The sequence below is a fragment of the Astyanax mexicanus genome, chromosome 3, assembly GCF_023375975.1.
Source record: "Astyanax mexicanus isolate ESR-SI-001 chromosome 3, AstMex3_surface, whole genome shotgun sequence".
In the NCBI taxonomy this organism is placed as follows: domain Eukaryota; kingdom Metazoa; phylum Chordata; class Actinopteri; order Characiformes; family Acestrorhamphidae; genus Astyanax; species Astyanax mexicanus.
The window spans coordinates 61,683,660-61,706,409 of NC_064410.1; the positions used below are offsets into that span (position 1 = coordinate 61,683,660).

Here is a 22,750-nt window from a genome sequence, read left to right on the forward strand (position 1 = left end):
GATTTTGTTAATATTTGAATGCGTGTTTAAACTACAATTATTTAAATTTCAGTAATATTGTATAAATTAAGTAATTGTAATTAGATAATATTGTATGCAGAAATGAAGTAAAGTTTACTAAAAGAAAGGATTGATTCAATAAAAATAAATGAAGTAAAGTTTACTAAAAGAAAGGATTGATTCAGTAAAAATAAATAAAGTAAAGTTTACTAAAAGAAAGGATTGATTCAGTAAAAATAAATGAAGTAAAGTTTACTAAAAGAAAGGATTGATTCAGTAAAAATAAATGAAGTAAAGTTTACTAAAAGAAAGGCTTGACTGAAGTTCAGTTCACTTATTTACTCTGTGTAACATTTAAGTCTTGAAACCGAGTTGAAGTTACTTAAATTGATCTGAAATTTAATTTACTTACATTTTTTTCAGTCTATCCAATTTACCTGATCTCCATGTTTTTGGACTGTGAGAGGAAACCCACACAGATACAGAGAGAACATAAAAACTTCACCCAGATAGGGACATGAACCCAAGACCCCAGTGCTGGGAGGTGAACATGCTAACCACTAAGCCACCGTGCCAACATACCCTATGCTGGTTAAGCGCTAATCTGGCCAACCAACCTCACCAGCTGGACCAACTTGCCAAACAGACATGGAAAAGACAGTTACTCCAATAAAAGCAGGATAACTATTTTTGGTACCACTTTAAAATAAGACTACCTTTATGAAGAGTTTATAAATTGTTTATTATTAGTTTATTAATTGTTACTAATTAGGTTGTAAATGCTTTAGAAATTATTAATAATCAGTTATAACACATACGTAGAAAGGGCAACAATGACCTGTTGTTTGTCAAATAGTGAACCCACAGCCATCTATACTGTTGCCCTGCATTTACAACCTAATTAGTAACCATTAATAAACTAATTGTAAACAATTTATAAACCCTTTATAAAGGTAGTCTTATTTTAAAGTGGTACCCTATTTTTAATACACTTGATTTCAGATTAAACACTGAATGGGCAGGTGTTCTAATACTTTTGGCCAGACAGTAGACGTAGCTTCCTCACCGAAGATGAAGAGAATCTCCACGGCGATGTCGCTGACCGTGGTGCTGCGCATATCTTCCTCATCACCAATAAAACACACGTTGTAGGGAACAGTCACGGCTACATAGAAGGTAGCCAGCAGAATTAACCAATCCCAGCCGGCCTTGAACGTGCTGAAGTGGAGGAGGATGAACTTTGACTTCTTGGCGTCTGCCACCTTATACTCGGGCAGCGCCGGCGTGTCGCCGAACACGTTCTGTTGGCAGAGAGAGAGGGAGGGGGCGGGGTTACAGATGGAGAAGCTGCGGGATAATGGGCTTATTAGTGTACTGCCTGATGTTTAATCCCTAATACAGTTAGAGGAACACAGAATCGGGGCTTCTCAGGAAAATCCAGATACTGTAGGCCAGATACATGTTTACCCTGTAAAAAGTGATCATTTCTTTCAGTCAGATTAACTAGTATCTACACTCTAAACCAGGGGTGTCCAAACTACGGCCCGCGGGCCATTTGCGGCCCGTTTCCTTTTTTGGAGCGTCCCGCGAGGTATTTTAGAAATAGAATGAAAGTTGGCCCGCTGTTAAGCAGGATTTTATAATGTGAGATTCAAAGTTTGAAAGCTAGGTGTCAGAAACGGGCCAAAGAGTCTAAAAGTGGAGAGGGTGCGCATTTCTAGTGCAAAAAAATGGGCTAAAGAGTCCAAAAGCGGAGAGAGTGCGCAGTTCTAGCGCAGAAAAACAGGCCAAATAGTCTAAAAGCAGAGAAAGTGCGCAGTTCTAGCGCAGAAAAACAGGCCAAAGAGTCTAATAGCGGAGAGGGTGCACATATTTAGCGCAAAAAAACGTGCCAAAGAGTCTTAAAGCGGAGAGGGTGCGCAGTTCTAGTGCAGAAAAACGTGCCAAAGAGTCTAAAAGCGGAGAGAGTGCGCATTTCTAGCGCAGAAAAATGGGCCAAAGAGTCTAAAAGCAGAGAGGGTGCGCATTTCTAGCGCAAAAAAACGGGCCAAAGAGTCTAAAAGCGGAGAGGGTGCGCATTTCTAGCGCCAAAAAACGGGCCAAAGAGTCTAAAAGCGGAGAGGGTGCGCATTTCTAGCACAAAAAAACGGGGCAAAGAGTGTAAAAGAGGAGAGAGTGAGCATTTCTAGCGCAAAAAACGGGCCAAAGAGTCTAAAACCGGAGAGGGTGCACAGTTCTAGCGCAGAAAAAGAGCCAAAGAGTCTAAAAGCGGAGAGAGTGCTTGATTTATTACAGAGTCTGTGGCCCGTGACTTTAAATATATTTCTCCTTCTGGCCCCCAACAAAAAAAGTTTGGACTCCCCTGCTGTAGACCGTAAGTGAGTGAAATCTATAAAACATATCTTTTCTCACCTTGTTGAGTTTGATTTTGCTCTGTTTCTGCCGGTTGTGAAGATGTCCAGAGATGTGGTAGAGGACGGTACTGGAGCGCAGACGAGCCGAGCTGAACGGAGACCCACCCTTAACCTGCCCACGCCGACGCCCTGGAAACCAGCAAAAGAAATTATGATGGATTATTACCCAGTTTATCAGTGTGTAAACGCCATCTTTACCAAACTAGCCAAGATAATTGACAAGCTTGATGACCAGCTTGGTCAGTTTTGTCATGCTGGTGATCAAGCTAGTCTATCAAACTCAAATTAACTATTTGGTTAACTAGCTTGAATAAAAAAGCTTAATATTTTAGGGCCCTATTTTAGTGATTTTATGATAGGAAAAGTAGACCTTGGGTGTTTTGAAATGCACAAAAGGCATGTACTAATAATCTTAATTAATCATGGGTGTGGTTCATTTTGGGCATAACGTGAAATAAACCAATCAGAGTGTCTCTTGCTCATCATTTCCTTTAAGATTCAGGTGAGCTCTGACTTTGGTGGATTGCTATTTTAACGGTGCAGCTACCTGGACCTTCTCAACAGAGGAAACTGAGCTGCTGGTTTACGCTGTGGAGGAATTATATTTTATTCTTTATTCTGTTTATTGTAGATGTAAAGATGTTGGGTTTGTGCACTGCTGTGAGTTTAAGCACCTGAATTGCCAAAATAGCAATGAACGTCTGACTGTTGACGTCTGTCTGGGTTGTATTCGGTCAGTGGAGCTCCTGTGTTAGATAGATAGATAGATAGATAGATAGATAGATACTTTATTGATCCCCGGGGGGAAATTCTTGGCGTGTTTTCTGTTGCTGAGATATCAATACGCCAGAAATTTACATGAACACACACAAATATATATATATATATATATATATTTTTTTTTTTTTTTTTTTTTACCTCACAATACGACATGTTCAAAGGTAGCAAATCTAAAGTTCTCCTTTTAAATCTCATCAGTTTTATCAATATTATGTTTATCCTGACAGAAGACTGATGTAAAGGTGAAGCTGTGTTTGTGTATTTATGAAGCAGATTGGATATTTTATTTAAAAGGAGCATTTACGTAAGTTATTCACAATAAAAGTCCCCCATTATCACCACCATTCCCCTTTTCTGTACTGGCACCAGTGCTCTAACACACTGAGGAATAATGCTCCACTGGTAATTCTGAGGGTCATTTTTCTGAAGGTCATTTTGATGCAAAAGAAAAAAAAATATCTTTACTGTTATTTTCATAGAAAAAGCAAATAAGAGTAATTTGGCATCCAGGGCTTTTTTCACCATGGCCTGTTTCACCTGTTTGCCCCCCTATACAGCACCACCATATTGTTGTTACACAAAAGCAGGTGCAGCATGTGGAACACGTCTTTCTACAGCTGACCTGCTTAACCCTGCTGTTCTATTCAGCTGTAAGGAACAGCGTTTAATGTTTGGAAAGTCATATTTCACCATTTTAATCATGTTTAGACTTTGAAAAGTAGTTAAAATTATATTTTTTCCATAAACATTACCTTTAAATCATCTAATACGACATAAAATGATGAATATGAATATTTCTAGTGTATTCAAAATGTTGTACCAATATGTATATCTTATTATTTACTAATGCTAGTTCACAATTTACAAAAAAATGATTTAGTTTTAGTCTAATTTCTTTATTTTTCCTTTGGAATCCTCTCTCAATTTATCCGTCTGGGTTTCCCAAAAGGTTCTTCGCACTAGGATCATTCTTACTTGGTCGAGCGAGCTTTACACTGAGCACTCTTTCTCTCTCCATATTAAAATGTTCTTAATGCTAAGAAACTTTTGGGAAACTGTCAATTTCCGAACTCTCACACACACACATTGGTTGAGAACCTCAGACAGTACACAGCAGGATTAGCCAACAGACTTCGTCTGAGAGAGGGATCTGTACCTACTTGTCCTTGCCAAGTCAGCAGATGAGGGAGGTGTAAGAACTTTCAAATAAAAACATGGCATGACCAGCAACAGCTTATTTGCATAAAAGTGACAGAGCCCTTAAATGGCTCATTCTGAAAAATTGCAATTAGTTTTCCTTTTTCCAAAATAATAGTCATAATAATAATAGTATTTCTTACACAACCATATCTCAGCCTCTTTTTATCTGTACTATACTGTTGTCTGAGTCTGAATAAGAGAAATATATAGTCAATTTGTAAAGTTTTTGCAGCTCAGTTTCTGTATATTCAAGGATTCAAGGAGATTTTATTGTCATTCGCATCACATGTGGTACATGAGGTGGAACGAAATTGTGATCTCACGATCCAGTTTTACACCCAAGAGCTGTTATTAATAGATATATAGATAAAAAAAGAATACAATAAAAGAAATAGAATATACAAAATAGATAGATAAATATCCCAAAGAATAAACAAAAATAAATAGAGAGTAGAAAGGTTCAGCAACATGAAGTCCAGAATGCAAGTGTGCTATAGCAGCATGATAATGTGAATTAGAGCAGTGGAGATAAAGTGTCCATGTTGGTAAACAGTAAACAGTAATTTGTCCTTGGTGTCAGTGCAGTGTGTTTGTTAAGTGGAGTTTAAGAGTCTTACAGCTTCCGGAATTAAGCTGTTTCTGAGTCTTGTTGTTTTGCACTTAATGCTCCGCAGCCTCCGGCCTGAGGGGAGTGGGACAAAAAGTGCGTGTGCTGGGTGGGTGGGATCCTTCCTGATGCAGGTGGCCCTTTTCCTGCACCTGGAGGTGTAAATGTCTGTGGTGCTGGGGAAGCTCCAACAATCCTCTGTGCAGCCTTCACCACCCTCTGCAGTGCTTTCCTGTCTGCAGCAGAGCAGCTTCCATGCCACACATTGATGCTGGAGCACACGACGCTCTCCACCACACATCTGTAGAAGGAGGTGAGGACTGCTCTCCCGAGTCCAGCTCGTCTCAGCCTCCTGAGGAAGTAGAGCCGCTGATGTGCCTTCCTGACCAGAGTGGAAGTGTTGTTGCTCCAGGTGAGGTTGCTGGTCAGGTGCACACCCAAGTACCTGTAGCTGTCAACCACTTCCACCGCAGATCCTCCAATGTGCAGGGGGAGGTGGGCATGCTTGCCCCTTCTGAAGTCCACAATCATCTCCTTTGTCTTTTTTACATTGATGCAGAGGTTGTTTTCTCTGCACCAATCCTCCAGGTGTTCCACCTCCTGCCTGTAGCTGGACTCATCTCTGTTCGTGATGCATCCAACCACTGCCGTGTCGTCCGCAAACTTCACAATATGACAGCCTGGATGGAGAGGTGAGCAGTGTGAACAGGAGGGGGCTCAGCACACAGCCCTGAGGGGAGCCAGTGCTGAGGATTATGGAGGGGGAGGAGATGTTGTGAATCCTCACAGACTGCGGCCTGTTGGTCAGGAAGTCTAGGACCCAGTTGCACAGGGAAGAGCTCAGTCCAAGTGAGGAGAGTTTGGTTATCAGTGTCTGAGGAATCATGGTGTTGAAAGCAGATGTGAAGTCCACAAAGAGCATCCGAACGTAGGAATCCTTCTGCTCCAGGTGGGTGAGGGCAGTGTGGACCACGGAGGAAATGGCATCCTCTGTGGATCGGTTCTTCCGTTATGCGTACTGGTGTGGATCCACAGTGATGTTGATGGTGGCTTTGATGTGGGTCTGAACCAGTCTTTCAAAGCACTTTGTGACTATCGGAGTGAGGGCTACTGGCCGGTAGTCATTCAGACCTGTCACTGTGGAGCTCTTGGGGACCGGGATGATGGTGGCGGTCTTCAGGCAAGTGGGGACAGCTGCCTGGATGAGGGACGCGTTGAAAATGTCGGCCAGGACGTCCGAGAGCTGGTCTTTTAGCACCTGTCCGGGGATGTTGTCTGGGCCGGCAGCTTTCCGGGGGTTAATCCTCCTCAGCGTCCTCCTTACTTCTGCTGGTGTCACGCTGAGGGGCTCCTCTCCTGGTGAGTGTGGGAGTCTGGTGCTGGGGGGTGTGTCAGGGTTCTCAAAGCGGGCGTAGAACGTGTTGTTTCCTGGGAGGAAAAGTGTCCCTGGATTTTCTGAGCATATGCAGCTTTTGCCCTCTTAACTTCAGCAGTCAGCTCTCTTCTAGCCCTCCTGAGTTCATCCAAGTCTCCAGATCTGAAGGCAGCATCCCTGGCTTTCGGCAGGGAACGCACCTCTGCGTTCAGCCAGGGCTTCTGGTTCGGGTAGCAAGTCACAGTCTTGGTAGTAGTGACATCCTCCACGCACTTGCTGATGTACCCGAGAACAGCAGATGTGTATTCCTCCAGATCCAGCTCCCCCTCACACTCAGCAGCCTCCCTGAAGACCTGCCAGTCTGTGCAGCCGAAGCAGTCCTGCAGCACAGCGGCGCCGTCACTGGGCCACACCGTGATGGTTTTCTGTGTGGGTTTTGAGCGTCGCAGTGGGGGGTGGTATGCGGGGACCAGCATGATGGAGGTCCGATAGCCCGAGGTGGGGGCGGGGGAAGGCTTTGTAAGCGTCTTTCACAGAGGAGTAAACACGGTCCAGCGTGTTATTACCTCGCGTTGGAATGTTCACGTGTTGGTAAAACCTCGGCAGCGTGTTCTTCAGTTCTACGTGGTTAAAATCCCCCGCTACCACGTAGAACGCGTCCGGATGCTTGTTCTGAAGCGAGCTGATGTTGTCATAAAGCTCCTTCAGCGCGTTGTTAGCATTAGCATCCGGTGCTATGTAAACAGCAATCACGAACACCGCCGAAAACTCACGAGGCAGATAGTGGGGACGACACTTCACAGTCAGCTGTTCTGTCGCCTCGGAGCAGTGGCTGTTTACCAACACGCAGTTTGTGCACCAACCTTTGTTTATGTAGACGCCGGAGCGCGGAGGAGCTGCAGCTCGCCCAGCGTAGCTCGGATATTATTGTCCATAGTTGCTGTTTTACTGACCAATATAGTATATGTAGTGAACAGACTGGGAGGACTAGTTCATAAGTGATGAAAATTCATGTTTGTACTGATTTAGGCTGTTTAAGTCATTTGTAGGTGAGGGGGCGGGGCTAAAGAAGCTGTTAGAGGAGGGAAAACACCTGATTCCCATCAGACTCCTAACCTAGATCACAGAAAGCCTCCAGCAGGTTCACAGAGGACGGCGGACAGGGAATCCCAGTCTTTCATCACCTCTATCTCTCTGTTCCGTCCACTACGGTCATTTATCTCTCATTATTCCCTCTGCCCTTCCTCCCTCACTTTGTCATTGGCTGATTATTCTCTCTCTCTCTCTCTCTCTGTGAGAGGGGTAGTAGATTGGGGTTGGATTCATTAGGGTCTATTATAAGCACAGAGCTGCTGGACTCCCTGCTGACTGCACTCTTCTCTTTTATAGATGTATCTCAGCGCTGGAAGCCTGGGGTGGGGTATGATCTCCACCCCTTACCATTAGCCATCCCATCTTCTATATACAGTATCTCATCTCTCCGTCTATCCATCCATTCTTTTATCTATTCATTCATCCATCTGTCTTTTCTATTCTGGTCTTTTTTAGCGTGTTTTTGGAATATCAGCACATATTCAGGGTTACAGCAGGACCGAGATCCCCTCACTATAATCTGATTTCAACATTTCCATCCATGCTTTTATCTTAAACATTAAATTATGGAGAAATTTTGAATTAATTGCTGGAATTAACTTTTATGTACAGCAATTATAAAATGTTGTATTAGTTCTGATGTGTTACATTTCTGGTTTTGTTATCAGATTTTTCTTATTATTATATTATATGACATTATTTCAACTCCTGATTGTTTGGTCTAATTGTGCAATTCTTGTACAAACCTAATTAAATCAAACTGAAAACAATGAATCAAGTATATTTTAAAAGTATATTATAAAAAAATCATTTATTGTTTTAAAAAAGAGGGGTGATTTGTAATAATTCATTGGTTAAAAGCTTACAGCTGGTATTAATGGAAATAAACTTTAGAAATCTTTAGAAATGGATTTTATAAAATGTCAATTTCTAACTCTTTGTCTGTAGTAAAGCTGTAGTGCTGGGAGAGAATTACCATAAGCAACGAGCTAGCTAACAAACTATTTTTACCAGGGAGAGAACAAAAGCTAGCATGAGCGAGCTAACATACTAATGTTAGCTCGCTCGTTAGCTTACTACTTTTCTCCTTCCCACTGCCTCCGATATATCAAAATTTATTCATAAATCTAAACCTTCCACTTCTCAACTTGACCCTCTCCCAACAACTCTGGTTAAAGCTTGTCTTTCTTCTATTTTGCCTATGATAACTGCCATTATTCACTCTTCCCTCACCTCTGGATCTGTCCCTTTGTCATTAAAGTCTGCTGCAGTAACCCCTATCTTAAAGAAACCTGGTCTTGATCCTAACAATTTTAACAACCTTCGTCCCATCTCTAATCTGCCTTTTCTTTCCAAAATCCTAGAGAAGACAGTTGCTACCCAGGTTCACTCCCACCTCTCAAATAACTACCTCTATGAGCAGTTTCAATCTGGTTTCCGTCCCCATCATAGTACAGAAACGGCTCTCCTCAAAATAATTAACGACCTTTTGACTGCAGCTGACTCAGGTCTCTTATCCATACTCATCCTCCTTGATCTAAGTGCAGCATTCGACACCATTTCTCATTCTGTCCTCCTTCAAAGACTATCAGCCATTGGTTTTTCCTGTACACCTATGGCCTGGTTTAGCTCATATCTCTCTGAACGCACTCAGTTTATCCAACTAAAAACTTTCACGTCTAAGCCATCGCCCCTCACTTCTGGTGTTCCCCAAGGTTCCGTCCTGGGTCCTATTCTTTTCATCATTTACCTTCTTCCTTTGGGTCACATCTTTCACAAATATAATATTCAGTTTCACTGTTATGCGGACGACACCCAGCTGTACATTTCTAGCAAACCCACTTCCAACTTTCCTCCCCCTTCCCTTTGTGATTGCCTACAGGAAGTCAAGTCTTGGTTCTCCTCTAATTTTCTCAAACTGAACAGTGATAAATCAGAGGTTCTCCTCATTGGTTCTAAATCTGTTCTTGCAAAAGCAAATAGTTTTTCCATCCCCATTGATAATGTTTTGGTTTCTCCCTCCCCCCAGGTAAAAAGTCTTGGTGTCGTCCTTGATAGTACTTTGTCTTTTCAAACCCATATAAATAACATCACTCGGTCGGCATACTTTTATCTTCGTCATATAAACCGCCTCCGTTCCTCTCTCACTTCGGACAATACTTCCATTTTGGTTCACTCTCTGGTCACTTCCCGCCTGGACTATTGTAATTCTCTTCTGTTTGGTCTCCCCCTCAAGTCCCTTCATAAGCTACAACTGGTGCAGAATGCTGCTGCCCGTGTCATCTCTAGAACCCCATCCTTTCACCACATCAGTCCCGTTTTACAGCAGCTCCACTGGCTCCCAGTTAAATCCCGTATTGACTATAAACTTATACTTCTCACATTTAAGGCTATCCATCATCTCGCCCCTCCATATCTCACCGACCTCCTTCACATAAACAGACCTAGTCGCACTCTCAGATCTTCCTCATCTGTTAGTCTCACTGTTTTCCCAGCCCGATTGACCACCATGGGGTTAAGAGCTTTCAGCCGGTCTGCCCCCCGTCTTTGGAACTCTCTCCCATCAGACATCCGTAATATTGACTCTCTCCACATTTTCAAATCACGCCTCAAAACGCACCTGTTTAGGATAGCATACAATCTTTAGTCTGCTCCCTCATTTTATGATATTTTTAAATTGCTTCCCTATTTTACTGTTGTTTTAATGATGTTTGTATATGTTTTCTGCTTTGTTTTCATTGTATTATGTACGGTGACCTTGAGAGTCCTGAAAGGCGCCTTTAAATAAAATGTATTATTATTATTATTATTAATGTTACCAGGGAGAGAACTACCATTAGCAATGAGATAGCTAATACACTAATGTTACCAGGGAGCTAACTATTGTTAGCAATGAGATAGCTAACCTTAGCGACAAGCTAGCTAACATACTTATTTTACTGGGGAGAGAACTACAATTAGCGATGATCTAGCTAACCTTAGTGAAAAGCTAGCTAACATACTAATTTTAGTGGGGAGAGAACTACCATTAGCAATTAGCTTAGCTTAGCAACAAGCTCAGAAGTTTGCTTGCTGCTGGTTGTGAATCCAAATGTTCCTTTCCATAATTTATTTTTATAGTTTTTATTTGATGGCAAATTTTGATTGTTTTTACATATTTTGCAATGCTTACTTCTGCTAAAAAACTAATTTTACCAGGGAGAGAACAAAAGCTAGCATGAGCGAGCTAACTTCAAGCTACACCAGACTGCTCTTTTACTTTTTTTACTTTACTTTCACTTCAGATACGCTGTAGCAGCAACAGCAAACGTGCTTTTCAGCGCGCTTTTTCGGACAAGGTTGGGCGACTCTCACTTGAGCGGGGCGTGGCAAACCCCCTCTTTCACACTTTCTCTGTTTGCGGACCTCGGGGGCGTTACTCACGGCTTTAAAAGACAGCTGTGCGCAATCTAGAATCCTATTTCGTCACTCACACTCGCCGAGGCGTCAGCCGAAGGCGTCAGCTGTTGTGTGAAGACCCTCTCGTGTGAAGACCAACGCGGGTAAAGACCTGCGAGTCTACCTGCGCGAGTCCACCGAGCAAGGACACTGACAAGGCAGCCCGTCCTACTGCCTCCTAAAATGTGCTCCCAACACATCTCAGTTATTTCCGGCACGCACAGAAGGCGTTAAAACACAAACAGGCGCCAGGATCATACTAACCTGCGTCCACTAAAACAAACCACGCCCACTACTACCTCATTCTCTGTTGGGCTATGGAACTGCCAGTCGGCTGTTAATAAAGCAGACTTTATCGCCTCTAATGCGAATCATCAGTCATTACAACTGCTGGCCCTGACTGAAACTTGGATCAAACCTGAAAATACTGCTACTCCGGCTGCTCTTTCCAATTATTATTCCTTCTCCCACACTTCTTGTCTCTCTGGACGAGGAGGTGGAACGGGCCTATTAATCACTAATGGCTTAAAACATACTCCACTATTACCGGCAAACACATTCAATACATTTGAGTATCATGCCACACTGGTTAATACTCCAGCAAAACTTGCCATTATTGTTCTCTACCGTCCTCCTGGACAAATGGGCGAATTCACACACGAACTTGACATGCTACTGTCTTCTATCCCTGAGCAAGATTGTCCCATGCTCATTCTAGGGGATATGAACATCCACCATGACAGTACCAGCTTCACAGACTTCCTATCCCTCATGCAGTCTTTCGAACTGGAGCAGGTCCCCAGCCCTCCAACACATAAAGCTGGCAAACATCTAGACCTGATCTTCACTCGTAACTGTGACACCGACTCTCTAACTGTCACTCCTTTGCACGTCTCAGATCACTACTTTATGAAACTCAATGTTCATATTTCAAATAAACCCACAGCTACTCCTACTATGGTCTCGTTCCGCCGAAATCTTCGAGATCTCCCAGCAGACCAGTACTCCTCGCTGGTGACTGACAATATGCCTCCACCAGGCTCATTTTCATCACTCAATGTAAATGATGCCACTGACACTCTCTGCTCCACACTAAGCTCCTGTTTGGACAACCTCTGTCCTCTTACATCTCGAGCCATTAGCTCAAACAAACCGCAGCCATGGCTTAAAAATGACACACTCAGGGAACTACGCTCCAAACTCCGAGCTGCCGAAAGAAAATGGCAAAAAAACAAAAAACAAGCAGACCTAAAAAATTACCAACTGCTCCTGGCTTCTTTTTCAGCCAACCTCACTACTGCTAAAGCTGAATTTTATCACAATAAATTCTGCTCTCTCACAGACTCCCGGAAACTATTTGCTACATGCCTTACGGCTGAAACACTTGCCTCATTCTTTACTGGCAAAGTGGCGGCCATCAGCAACCAGTTTACTGATGCACAATGTAGCAGTCCTACTACATTCTCTACTGCCCAGTGTCCCTCCACCGAAGGCGTTGCTTTCTCCTCGTTCACTTCTCTCACTGAGAACGAGAGACTGGCTCTCCTAACACGTAGCCGTCCTACTACGTGTCCGCTTGACCCAATTCCTTCAAACCTACTGCAAACTATCGCACCTGCAATCATTCCGGCTATCACTCACACGATCAATGCCTCTTTAACTTCTGGTGTATTGCCGACTGCTTTCAAACAAGCACATGTGACACCACTGCTTAAAAAGCCTTCTCTCAACCCCGCCCAGGTTGACAACTACAGACCGGTCTCACTGCTACCCTTTCTCTCTAAAACACTAGAAAGAGCAGTTCTAAATCAGGTCTCTGGCTTCCTCTCCCAGAATGACCTTCTGGACCAGAACCAATCTGGGTTCAAAAAAGGAAACTCTACCGAGACGGCTCTGTTGTCTGTGACTGAAGCGTTGAAAACTGCCAGAGCTGCAGGTCAGTCCTCAGTGCTCATTCTGCTGGACCTCTCGGCCGCATTTGACACAGTCAACCATGACTTCCTCCTAACTATACTCTCAAACATGGGGATCGCAGACAATGTGCTGTCATGGTTCAGATCATACCTCACTGGGCACTCGTTCAAGGTGTCGTGGCAAGGACAGCTGTCCTCAGCCCGCTCCTTATCCACTGGGGTTCCCCAAGGTTCGGTACTGGGACCCCTTCTCTTCTCCATATACACCACCTCTCTTGATCAGGTTGTTCGCTCACACGGATTTTCCTACCATTGCTTTGCTGATGACACCCAGCTATACCTGTCGTTCTCACCTGAAGATCACTCAATCTCTGCACGGATATCGCAGTGTCTCTCTGACATATCCTCATGGATGAAGGAGCATCACCTTCAATTAAATCTCTCAAAGACTTCTGGTTATACCAGCAAAACCATCTTTTCAACACAACTTCTCTATAAGTATCGACTCTCTCTCTCTCTCACCGACAAAGGTTGCTAGGAACCTGGGTGTTCAGGTTGATGACCAACTCTCCTTCACGCACCATGTGGCCTCAGTTGCTCGGTCCTGCCGCGTTGCGCTCTATAACATCCGAAAAATTAGACCGTTCTTGACGCAACAGGCCACCCAACTCCTGGTGCAAGCGGTCGTCATCTCACGCCTCGACTACTGCAATGCCCTGCTAACTGGCCTCCCGGCCTGTGTAGTAAAACCACTCCAGATGATCCAGAATGCAGCAGCACGTCTGGTCTTCAACCAGCCAAAACGGGCACATGTCACCCCGCTGCTCATTGAGCTCCATTGGCTACCAGTTGATGCTCGCATCAAATTCAAAGCTCTTACAATCGCCTACAAGGTGATGACAGAACAGGCTCCTTCCTACCTGCACTCGCTCCTGAAGGCTTACGCTACCTCCCGGCCGCTGCGCTCCTCCAATGAACGTCGCCTCGCTTTGCCAAACATTCACACAAAGCAATCCAGACTGTTCTCATACAGAGTTCCCCAATGGTGGAACAAACTACCTTCCACTACCAGATCAGGAGAATCTCTCGCTATCTTTAAGAAACTCCTGAAGACAGAGCTCTTCAAAGAGCACTTACTCTCCTAACACCTCTAACACACTAACTACTTCTAACCTCATTTCCTTCTTCCTCTCCTTCACTCCTCTATCCTATTATTCCCCTTTGTCCTCCTCTTATCCCTATCCAAAGATGTTTTACCTTTAAACTTATTTTACATTGTACTTGACTATTGTAAGTCGCTTTGGACAAAAGCGTCTGCCAAATGTAATGTAATGTAATGTAATGTAATGTAATACTAATGTTACCAGGGAGAGAACTACCATTAGCAATGAGATAGCTAATACACTAATGTTACAGAGGAGCTAACTATTGTTAGCAATGAGATAGCTAACCTTAGCGACAAACTAGCTAACATACTTATTTTACTGGGGAGAGAACTACAATTAGCGATGGGCTAGCTAACCTTAGTGACAAGCTAGCTAACATACTAATTTTACTGGGGAGAGAACTACCATTAGCAATGAGCTAGCTAACCTTAGCGACAAGCTAGCTAACATACTTATTTTACTGAGGGGAGAACTACCATTAGCAATGAGCTAGCTTACCTTAGTGACAAGCTAGCTAACATACTTATTTTACTGGGGAGAGAACTACAATTAGCAATGAGATAGCTAACCTTAGTGACAAGCTAGCTAATATACTTATTTTACTGGGGAGAGAACTACAATTAGCAATGAGATAGCTAACCTTAGTGACAAGCTACCTAACATACTAATTTTACTGGGGAGAGAACTACAATTAGCGATGAGCTAGCTAACCTTAGTGAAAAGCTAGCTAACATACTAATTTTACTGGGGAGAGAACTACCATTAGCGATGAGCTAGCTAACCTTAGCGACAAGCTAGCTAACATACTTATTTTACTGGGGAGAGAACTACCATTAGCGATGGGCTTGCTAACCTTAGCGACAAGCTAGCTAACATACTTACTTTACTGGGGAGAGAACTACAATTAGCGATGAGCTAGCTAACCTTAGTGACAAGCTAGCTAACATACTAATTTTAACGGGGAGAGAACTACCATTAGCAATGAGATAGCTAATACACCAATGTTACCGGGGAGCTAACTATTGTTATATAGCTAACCTTAGCGACAAGCTAGCTAACATACTAATTTTACTGGGGAGAGAACTACAATTAGCGATGGGCTAGCTAACCTTAGCGACCAGCTTGCTAACATACTTATTTTACTGGGGAGAGAACTGCAATTAGCGATGAGCTAGCTAACCTTAGTGAAAAGCTAGCTAACATACTAATTTTACCGGAGAGAACTACCATTAGCAATGAGATAGCTAATACACCAATGTTACCGGGGAGCTAACTATTGTTATATAGCTAACCTTAGCGACAAGCTAGCTAACATACTAATTTTACTGGGGAGAGAACTACAATTAGCAATGGGCTCGCTAACCTTAGCGACAAGCTAGCTAACATACTTACTTTACTGAGGGGAGAACTACAATTAGCAATGAGCTAGCTTAGCTTAGCAACAAGCTCAGAAGTTTGCTTGCTGCTGGTTGTGAATCAAAATATTTCATTCTTTCAATTTTTTTAAAGTTTTTATTTGATGGCAAATTTTGATTGTTTTTACATATTTTGTGATGCTTACTTCTGATTAAGTTTTAGAAGAGACACAGATTAAGCATCAGTTTGATACATAGAGAAGATACTTTCAGTCTTGGTCTAGATTTTCTTCACTATGACACAAATGAGTGGATTTAGGTGTAGTTGTCTTCATCATTTTTGTGGATGTGCTTTTATGTGCAATTAGTTACAATAAGCCCAAATAAAGAGCCTTAAAATAATTATGCTTCCTTCTGTGGATTAAAAAAAAATGTTTCGTTTTTGTTAATGGATTCTTTGCATTGCACACACACACACACACACACACACACACCTTCCTTCTTCTCCTCGATGAAGGCCTTGGCCTTGGTGTCAGTGATGTCTTTGAAGGAAGCGAGGAAGAGCACGACGTCTCCTTTCTCATTCTTAATGGGCACGATGTCCAGCAGACACCAGAATACACTACCTGTGTTAGAGAAAAGAGAAAGAGACAGAAAAAGAGTAAGACAACACACACACACACACAAATACACACACACACTATATGATGATGATGATGATGATGACGAAGTTATAAATCAGGGTGCAAGATATCTCCAGAGTCTGCAAGCACAGAAAACACAGATCGGGAGGATCCATCACTGTGGAGCCTCGGAGAACAATAGGACCATTACAGCGTGTGTGTGTGTGTGTGTGTGTGTGCAGTGATAGCCTGTTACTGGGAGCCTGGAGGGGAACTCCGTCTGATTGCACACAGCTGGCGAGGTCTGTGTCAGATCTCTTGTTTGGTGCTGAAGGAAAGCCTCACCATTACGAGGAACACAAAAACGCTGAAGGAAAAACAAGCCGCTGTTAAACGAGTGCAGGAATGATGAAAGATCGGAGGAAAATCTACTTCCTCTGTATGTAGAAAACGCTTGATTGGGTGAGGTTACATTGTACAGACTATTTACTAGCACTAGAACACTCCTCCTTTAGGAACATACTGTAGACGGCAGGATTGTGTTTTTCTCGTCTGATTGCCCTCGTTTGAAAAGGCTGTCATTAGTAAAACTTTGAAAATGTACAAAGCTGAATGAGAACAAACTACATGATGAGTTTGTACTTAGTAGACAGGTGCAGTAGACTACAGGAAGGTACAGAATATTAAAGGAAAGTACTGTGGCCTACAGGCTAGTATGTTACTACAGTATGTTGCAGTAGACTATAGGAACTTATCATTTTAAATATAGGATAGTTCAGTAGACAGAACAGCACAGTAGTGTGTAAGCAGATACAGAAGACTGCAGGAGTACAATATAGGGCTACCAGAACACACTGTATATTGTAGTATAATATAGGAAGCTACAGTAGACTACAGGAAGATACAGTAGAATGTAGGAAGGTACAGTAGACTAAAGGATGGTATAGTAGAATACAGAAAAGTGCAGTAAACTATATGAGGGTACAGTACTTAACAGTATGCTACAATAGACTACAGGATGGTACAGTGGACTACGAGAAGGTACTGTAGACTAGGACAGTGCAGTAGACTACAGGTAGGTACAGTAGACTATAGATTGTTACAGTAGACTACAGGACCAAGCAGCAGACTACAGGAAGGTACAGTAGACTGATGAACAGTTCAGTAGACTACAGGAAGGTACATTAGACTGTAGGACAGTGCAGTCGAATACAGGAAGGTACAGTAGACTAAAGGACCATGCAGCAGACTAGAGGAAGGTACAGTAGACTAAAGGACCATGCAGCAGACTACAGGTAGGTACAGTAGACTGTAGGACACTGCAGTAGACTACAGGAAGATACAGTAGACTATATGATGGTACAGTAGACTACAGGAAGGTACAGTGGACTAGAATGGTACAGTAGACTAAAGGACCATGCAGTAGACTACAGGTAGGTACAGTAGACTATAGATTGGTACAGTAGACTACAGCAGTGTTTCTCAACCAGGGTGCCGCGGCACCCTGGGGTGCCGTCTGGCTTCATCGGGGGTGCCGTCAAAATATTGCGCCTCACGTGCATATTTCCTTTCCAGAGTCAGCTCGTGTCGGGGTGTGTCCCAATTCACAGGCAGCATACTATGAAGGATGCGACCCACAGAGGCGGTGTATTACTGCGCAGCTGTGACGCAATCTGTCTTCGAATACAGCCTCTGAAGGATGCAGCCCCTAAATTGGGAAACACTGTAAAGTTTTTGTCCCCCACGCGATGCACGCGCTATTTTATGTCAAATTCCGCCAGCAACACCCCTCGTTCTCTCACCTGAAGTACTGCGCCAGAACCCCCCCCCAACACCCCCCCCCCCCGTTCTCACCTGAAGTACTGCGCCAGCACACCCCCCCCCCCCTTAAACTGGGGTGCCTTGATATCTCGCATATATTTAAAGGGTGTCGTGATATAAAAAAGGTTGAGAAACACTGGACTACAGGACCAAGCAGCAGACTAGAGGAAGGTACAGTAGACTAAAGGACCACGCAGCAGACTACAGGTAGGTACAGTAGACTGTAGGACACTGCAGTAGACTACAGGAAGATACAGTAGACTATATGATGGTACAGTAGACTACAGGAAGGTACAGTGGACTAGAATGGTACAGTAGACTAAAGGACCATGCAGTAGACTACAGGAAGATACAGTAGACTATATGATGGTACAGTAGACTACAGGAAGGTACAGTGGACTAGAATGGTACAGTAGACTAAAGGACCATGCAGTAGACTACAGGTAGGTACAGTAGACTATAGAATGGTACAGTAGACTACAGGACCAAGCATCAGACTACAGGAAGGTACAGTAGACTAAAGAATGGTACAGTAGACTGTTGAACAGTTCAGTAGACTACAGGTAGGTACAGTATACTGTAGGATAATGCAGTAGACTACAGGAAGGTACAGTAGATTGTAGGACAGTTCAGTAGACTACAGAAAGGTACAGTCGACTGCAGGAAGGTACATTAGACTGTAGGACAGTGCAGTAGACTACAGGAAGGTACATTAGACTGTAGGACAGTGCAGTAGACTACAGGAAGGTACAGTAGACTAAAGGACCATGCAGCAGACTAGAGGAAGGTACAGTAGACTAAATAATGGTACAATAGACTGTTAAAGAGTTCAGTAGAATACAGGAAGGTACAGTAGACTGTAGGACACTGCAGTAGACTACAGGAAGATACAGTAGACTAGAATGGTACAGTAGACTAAAGGACCATGCAGTAGACTACAGGAAGGTACAGTAGACTAAAGAATGGTACAGTAGACTGTTGAACAGTTCAGTAGACTACAGGTAGGTACAGTAGACTGTAGGACACTGCATTAGACTACAAGAAGGTACAGTAGGCTGTAGGAAGGTACAGCAGACTATAGAAGGGAATAGGAGACTGTAGGACAGTGTAGTAGACTACAGTAAAGCATGGTATACTACAGGAAGTTAGAGTAGACTATATGATGGTACAGTGGACTGTAGGACAGTGCAGTAGACTACAGGAAGGTACAGTAGACTATAAAAGGGTATAGGAGACTGTAGAATACTGCAGTAGACTACAAGAATGCAGATTCGTACGGTTGACTATAGAATGGTACAATTGACTGTATGACAGTACTGTAGATTACAGGGTGGTACAATAGACTACAGGAAGGTACAGTAGACCATTAAAATGGTGCAGTAGATTATAGAATGATAGAGTACACTAAAGGACCATGCAGTAGATTAAAGGAAGGTACAGGCTGTAGAACAGTGCAGTAGGCTACAGAAAGGTACAGTTGACTACAGAATGGTACAGTAGACTGTAGGAAAGTGCAATAGACTACAGGAAGGTACAGTAGACTGTAGGACAGTGTAGTAGACTGCAGTCTACAGCAGATTGTGGGAAACTACTGTAGACTACTGGTACAGTATTAGAGGACTATGGGAGTATACCATATATGAAGCTATAGGTATTCGATATAGGATTATAGAAAGTTACAGTACACTATAGGATGGTAAATGTGGTTTCTATGTGTTTATATTGTGTTTTTTTTTCCTCTCACCGGTCTTCTTGTAGAACATGATCTCCTCTTTGAGCTCGCTGCGCTGCTCCAGAGCCGTGTCCACCTGCAGGATGACCTGCTCGCTGGTCTCAGGACCGTACAGGAACTTACAGGCGCAGCTCTGCTGCATGACCTCAGTACGAGCAAAACCTGAGAGCTCGCAGAATCCATCAGAGCAGTACACGATCGGAAAGCCCTTCGACACCTGAGCATTGGCCAGGATGAAGTTGCTGTCTGTGGGAAGAAACAAAGAAAGACACTTTTATTAAATTGTGTTATGTTCTCTTAGAACACCATGGCAACCATCTAATAACCACTTAACAACATGTTAACCAACTAGCTATACCATAGAAACCACCTGAAATACAACAATATTGTGCAACCATTTGAGCATCTAGAGCATCCAAACTGAGATTAATCTGTTTAATCCGTATCCGATCTGCAGAAATCAGATTTCCTTTGATTTTCTGCTGCCAAGACTTTCAAAATATACAGAATAAAAAAGGCATCTATATTTGGGCTAATATTCCACAGTTTAGTTCACTCCTAAAACCCAGATCATATATAAGATAACTAATATATTGTCACTGTACAATAAAAAAAATGCATCTCCAAATCAGCAACTTTGAAAGGGAGAAATAAAGCATTCTTAAAATTCAATGGAAGTCAATGTGAAAAAAAAAGTTTATTTTTATGTCATTTTTGGAAAATTTTACAACGTGTAATGAACATTTAGTGTATTCAAATAATGTACTAGACTAAAAATCAACAAAATTGGGATACTCATTGGACAGGGATGATATACTCTGTTAGCTATTAGCTTCATTAGCTGTTAGCTTAGTTAGCTAACCTGATGTTTTAAGCAGGTCATCAGGATCCATAATGGGTCCATCAGGAACCATTTTAGCAGCTTTGTCAACAATGCCAACAATGAGTTTCTGCTTTATTCAAATAGCTTATAGGTAAAATTTACTTAGTCAATAAACCCAACAAAACAATTAGATAGATTTAAGAAATTCCCCCAAAAAACTTACAGCAAGTCATGCTTTTATGGAGATGCAGATTTCATTTTCCAGCAGGAATTGGCACACTGCCCACACTGCCAAAAGTACCAACTGGTCTTATAAAATATTCTAATTTTCTGAGACACAGATTTTTGGGTTTTCATTGGCTGTAAGCCAAAATCATCAATAATAAAAGATTTAAACACTTAAAATAGATCACTGTGTGTTTAATACATCTGTATGATATTTTACATAGAGAGTTTCACATTTTAAACTGAATTGTTAAAATTTAGTAATGTTTTAATGACATGCAAATTCTTTTGAGATGCACTAGTATGTAGTAAATGGAGAGAGCTGAATAGAGTAGAATTTTGCTACAGGCTTGTTTCACACGACCAACATCTGAAAGCAGCATCTGTTTTGTAGTTTTCTGGGATTTTTGATGAGCTTTCACAGTTGGACGATTTCCTGTTGTGTGAATCAGAAATGAGATTTCCTATGATTTTGACAGCAGGAGTGAGAGTTTTCCATTTCATAAACCAGAGAGACAGTATCTCCTCCCCACTACTGTAACTCAAACATATCACTCCTGCTATTATACACTGCTTATCTACTGATAACAACCTCACATCCTGCAGACGTTCATCTCCTAGTGAAAAAAAGTAGATTAAAGTGTACTAAGCATTATTATGCTATAGTGCACTAAAGTGTTCTTGTAGCCACTTTATTATTAATCAGTATATTTAAAGAGAGATAAAATAGAACAATTTTAATTGTATAAAAATAGTACAAAAGTCTTACTGAAATTGTGCTAAGTGTTCTTAACTGTACTAAAACGGAACTATTTTAAATACAAGTAAAAGTTACAAGTTAAAGTAACATTTAAACATTTAACTACTTCATGTATGTAACCACTCCAGATGATCCAGAACGCAGCAGCATGTCTGGTCTTCAACCAGCCAAAACGGGCACATGTCACCCCGCTGCTCATTGAGCTCCATTGGCTACCAGTTGATGCTCACATCAAATTCAAAGCTCTTACAATCGCCTACAAGGTGATGACAGAACAGCTCCTTCCTACCTGCACTCGCTCCTGAAGGCTTACGCTACCTCCCGGCCGCTGCGCTCCTCCAATGAACGTCGCCTCGCTTTGCCAAACAAACATTCACACAAAGCAATCCAGACTGTTCTCATACAGAGTTCCCCAATGATGGAACAAACTACCTTCCACTACCAGATCAGGAGAATCTCTCACTATCTTTAATAAACTCCTGAAGACAGAGCTCTTCAAAGAGTACTTACTCTCCTAACACCTCTAACTAACTACCTTCTACTACCAGATCAGGAGAATCTCTCACTATCTTTAATAAACTCCTGAAGACAGAGCTCTTCAAAGAGCACTTACTCTCCTAACACCTCTAACTAACTACCTTCTACTACCAGATCAGGAGAATCTCTCACTATCTTTAATAAACTCCTGAAGACAGAGCTCTTCAAAGAGCACTTACTCTCCTAACACCTCTAACTAACTACCTTCTACTACCAGATCAGGAGAATCTCTCGCTATCTTTAATAAACTCCTGAAGACAGAGCTCTTCAAAGAGCTCTTACTCTCCTAACACCTCTAACTAACTACCTTCTACTACCAGATCAGGAGAATCTCTCACTATCTTTAATAAACTCCTGAAGACAGAGCTCTTCAAAGAGCACTTACTCTCCTAACACCTCTAACACACTAACTACTTCTAACCTCATTTCCTTCTTCCTCTCCTTCACTCCTCTATCCTATTATTCCCCTTTGACCTCCTTTTATCCCTATCCAAAGATGTTTTTCCTTTAAACTTATTTTACATTGTACTTGACTATTGTAAGTCGCTTTGGACAAAAGCGTCTGCCAAATGTAATATAATGTAATGTAATGTAATGTAATGTAATGTAATGTAATGTAACCCCATATTTTAAATATGTTTAAAGTAAAATTATAATATATTTAATGAATATTACATCTCGTGTCACTATTATACACAGAGAATATAAGAAATGTACTATTAATTAATGTTAAATATATTTATATTAGAGTACAAATATGCTTCTTGTTCCTGTCTTTTGTAAGTAGCACACTTCTAATGTACTTTGTTGGGTATAAAAATATATTTTAACATACTGTACTACAATTTTTAGCTTGCTACAAATTTACTTTAAATTTTTAAAGTCAATA

The 22,750-nt window shown here is 42.2% G+C and overlaps 1 protein-coding gene across 1 annotated transcript in view; it reads right to left on the reverse strand.

Moving 5' to 3' along the window:
• kcnh8 (potassium voltage-gated channel, subfamily H (eag-related), member 8) overlaps positions 1–22,750 on the reverse strand; it is a 167,551-nt gene that overhangs the window by 99,980 nt on the left and 44,821 nt on the right. Inside the window, exons 2-5 of the mRNA XM_049476012.1 lie at positions 19,529–19,762; positions 15,835–15,966; positions 2,413–2,543; positions 1,067–1,301 (exon numbers count right to left, since the gene is read on the reverse strand). Coding sequence (XP_049331969.1) covers positions 1,067–1,301; positions 2,413–2,543; positions 15,835–15,966; positions 19,529–19,762 — 732 coding nt within the window. The remainder of the gene's footprint in view (positions 1–1,066; positions 1,302–2,412; positions 2,544–15,834; positions 15,967–19,528; positions 19,763–22,750) is intronic.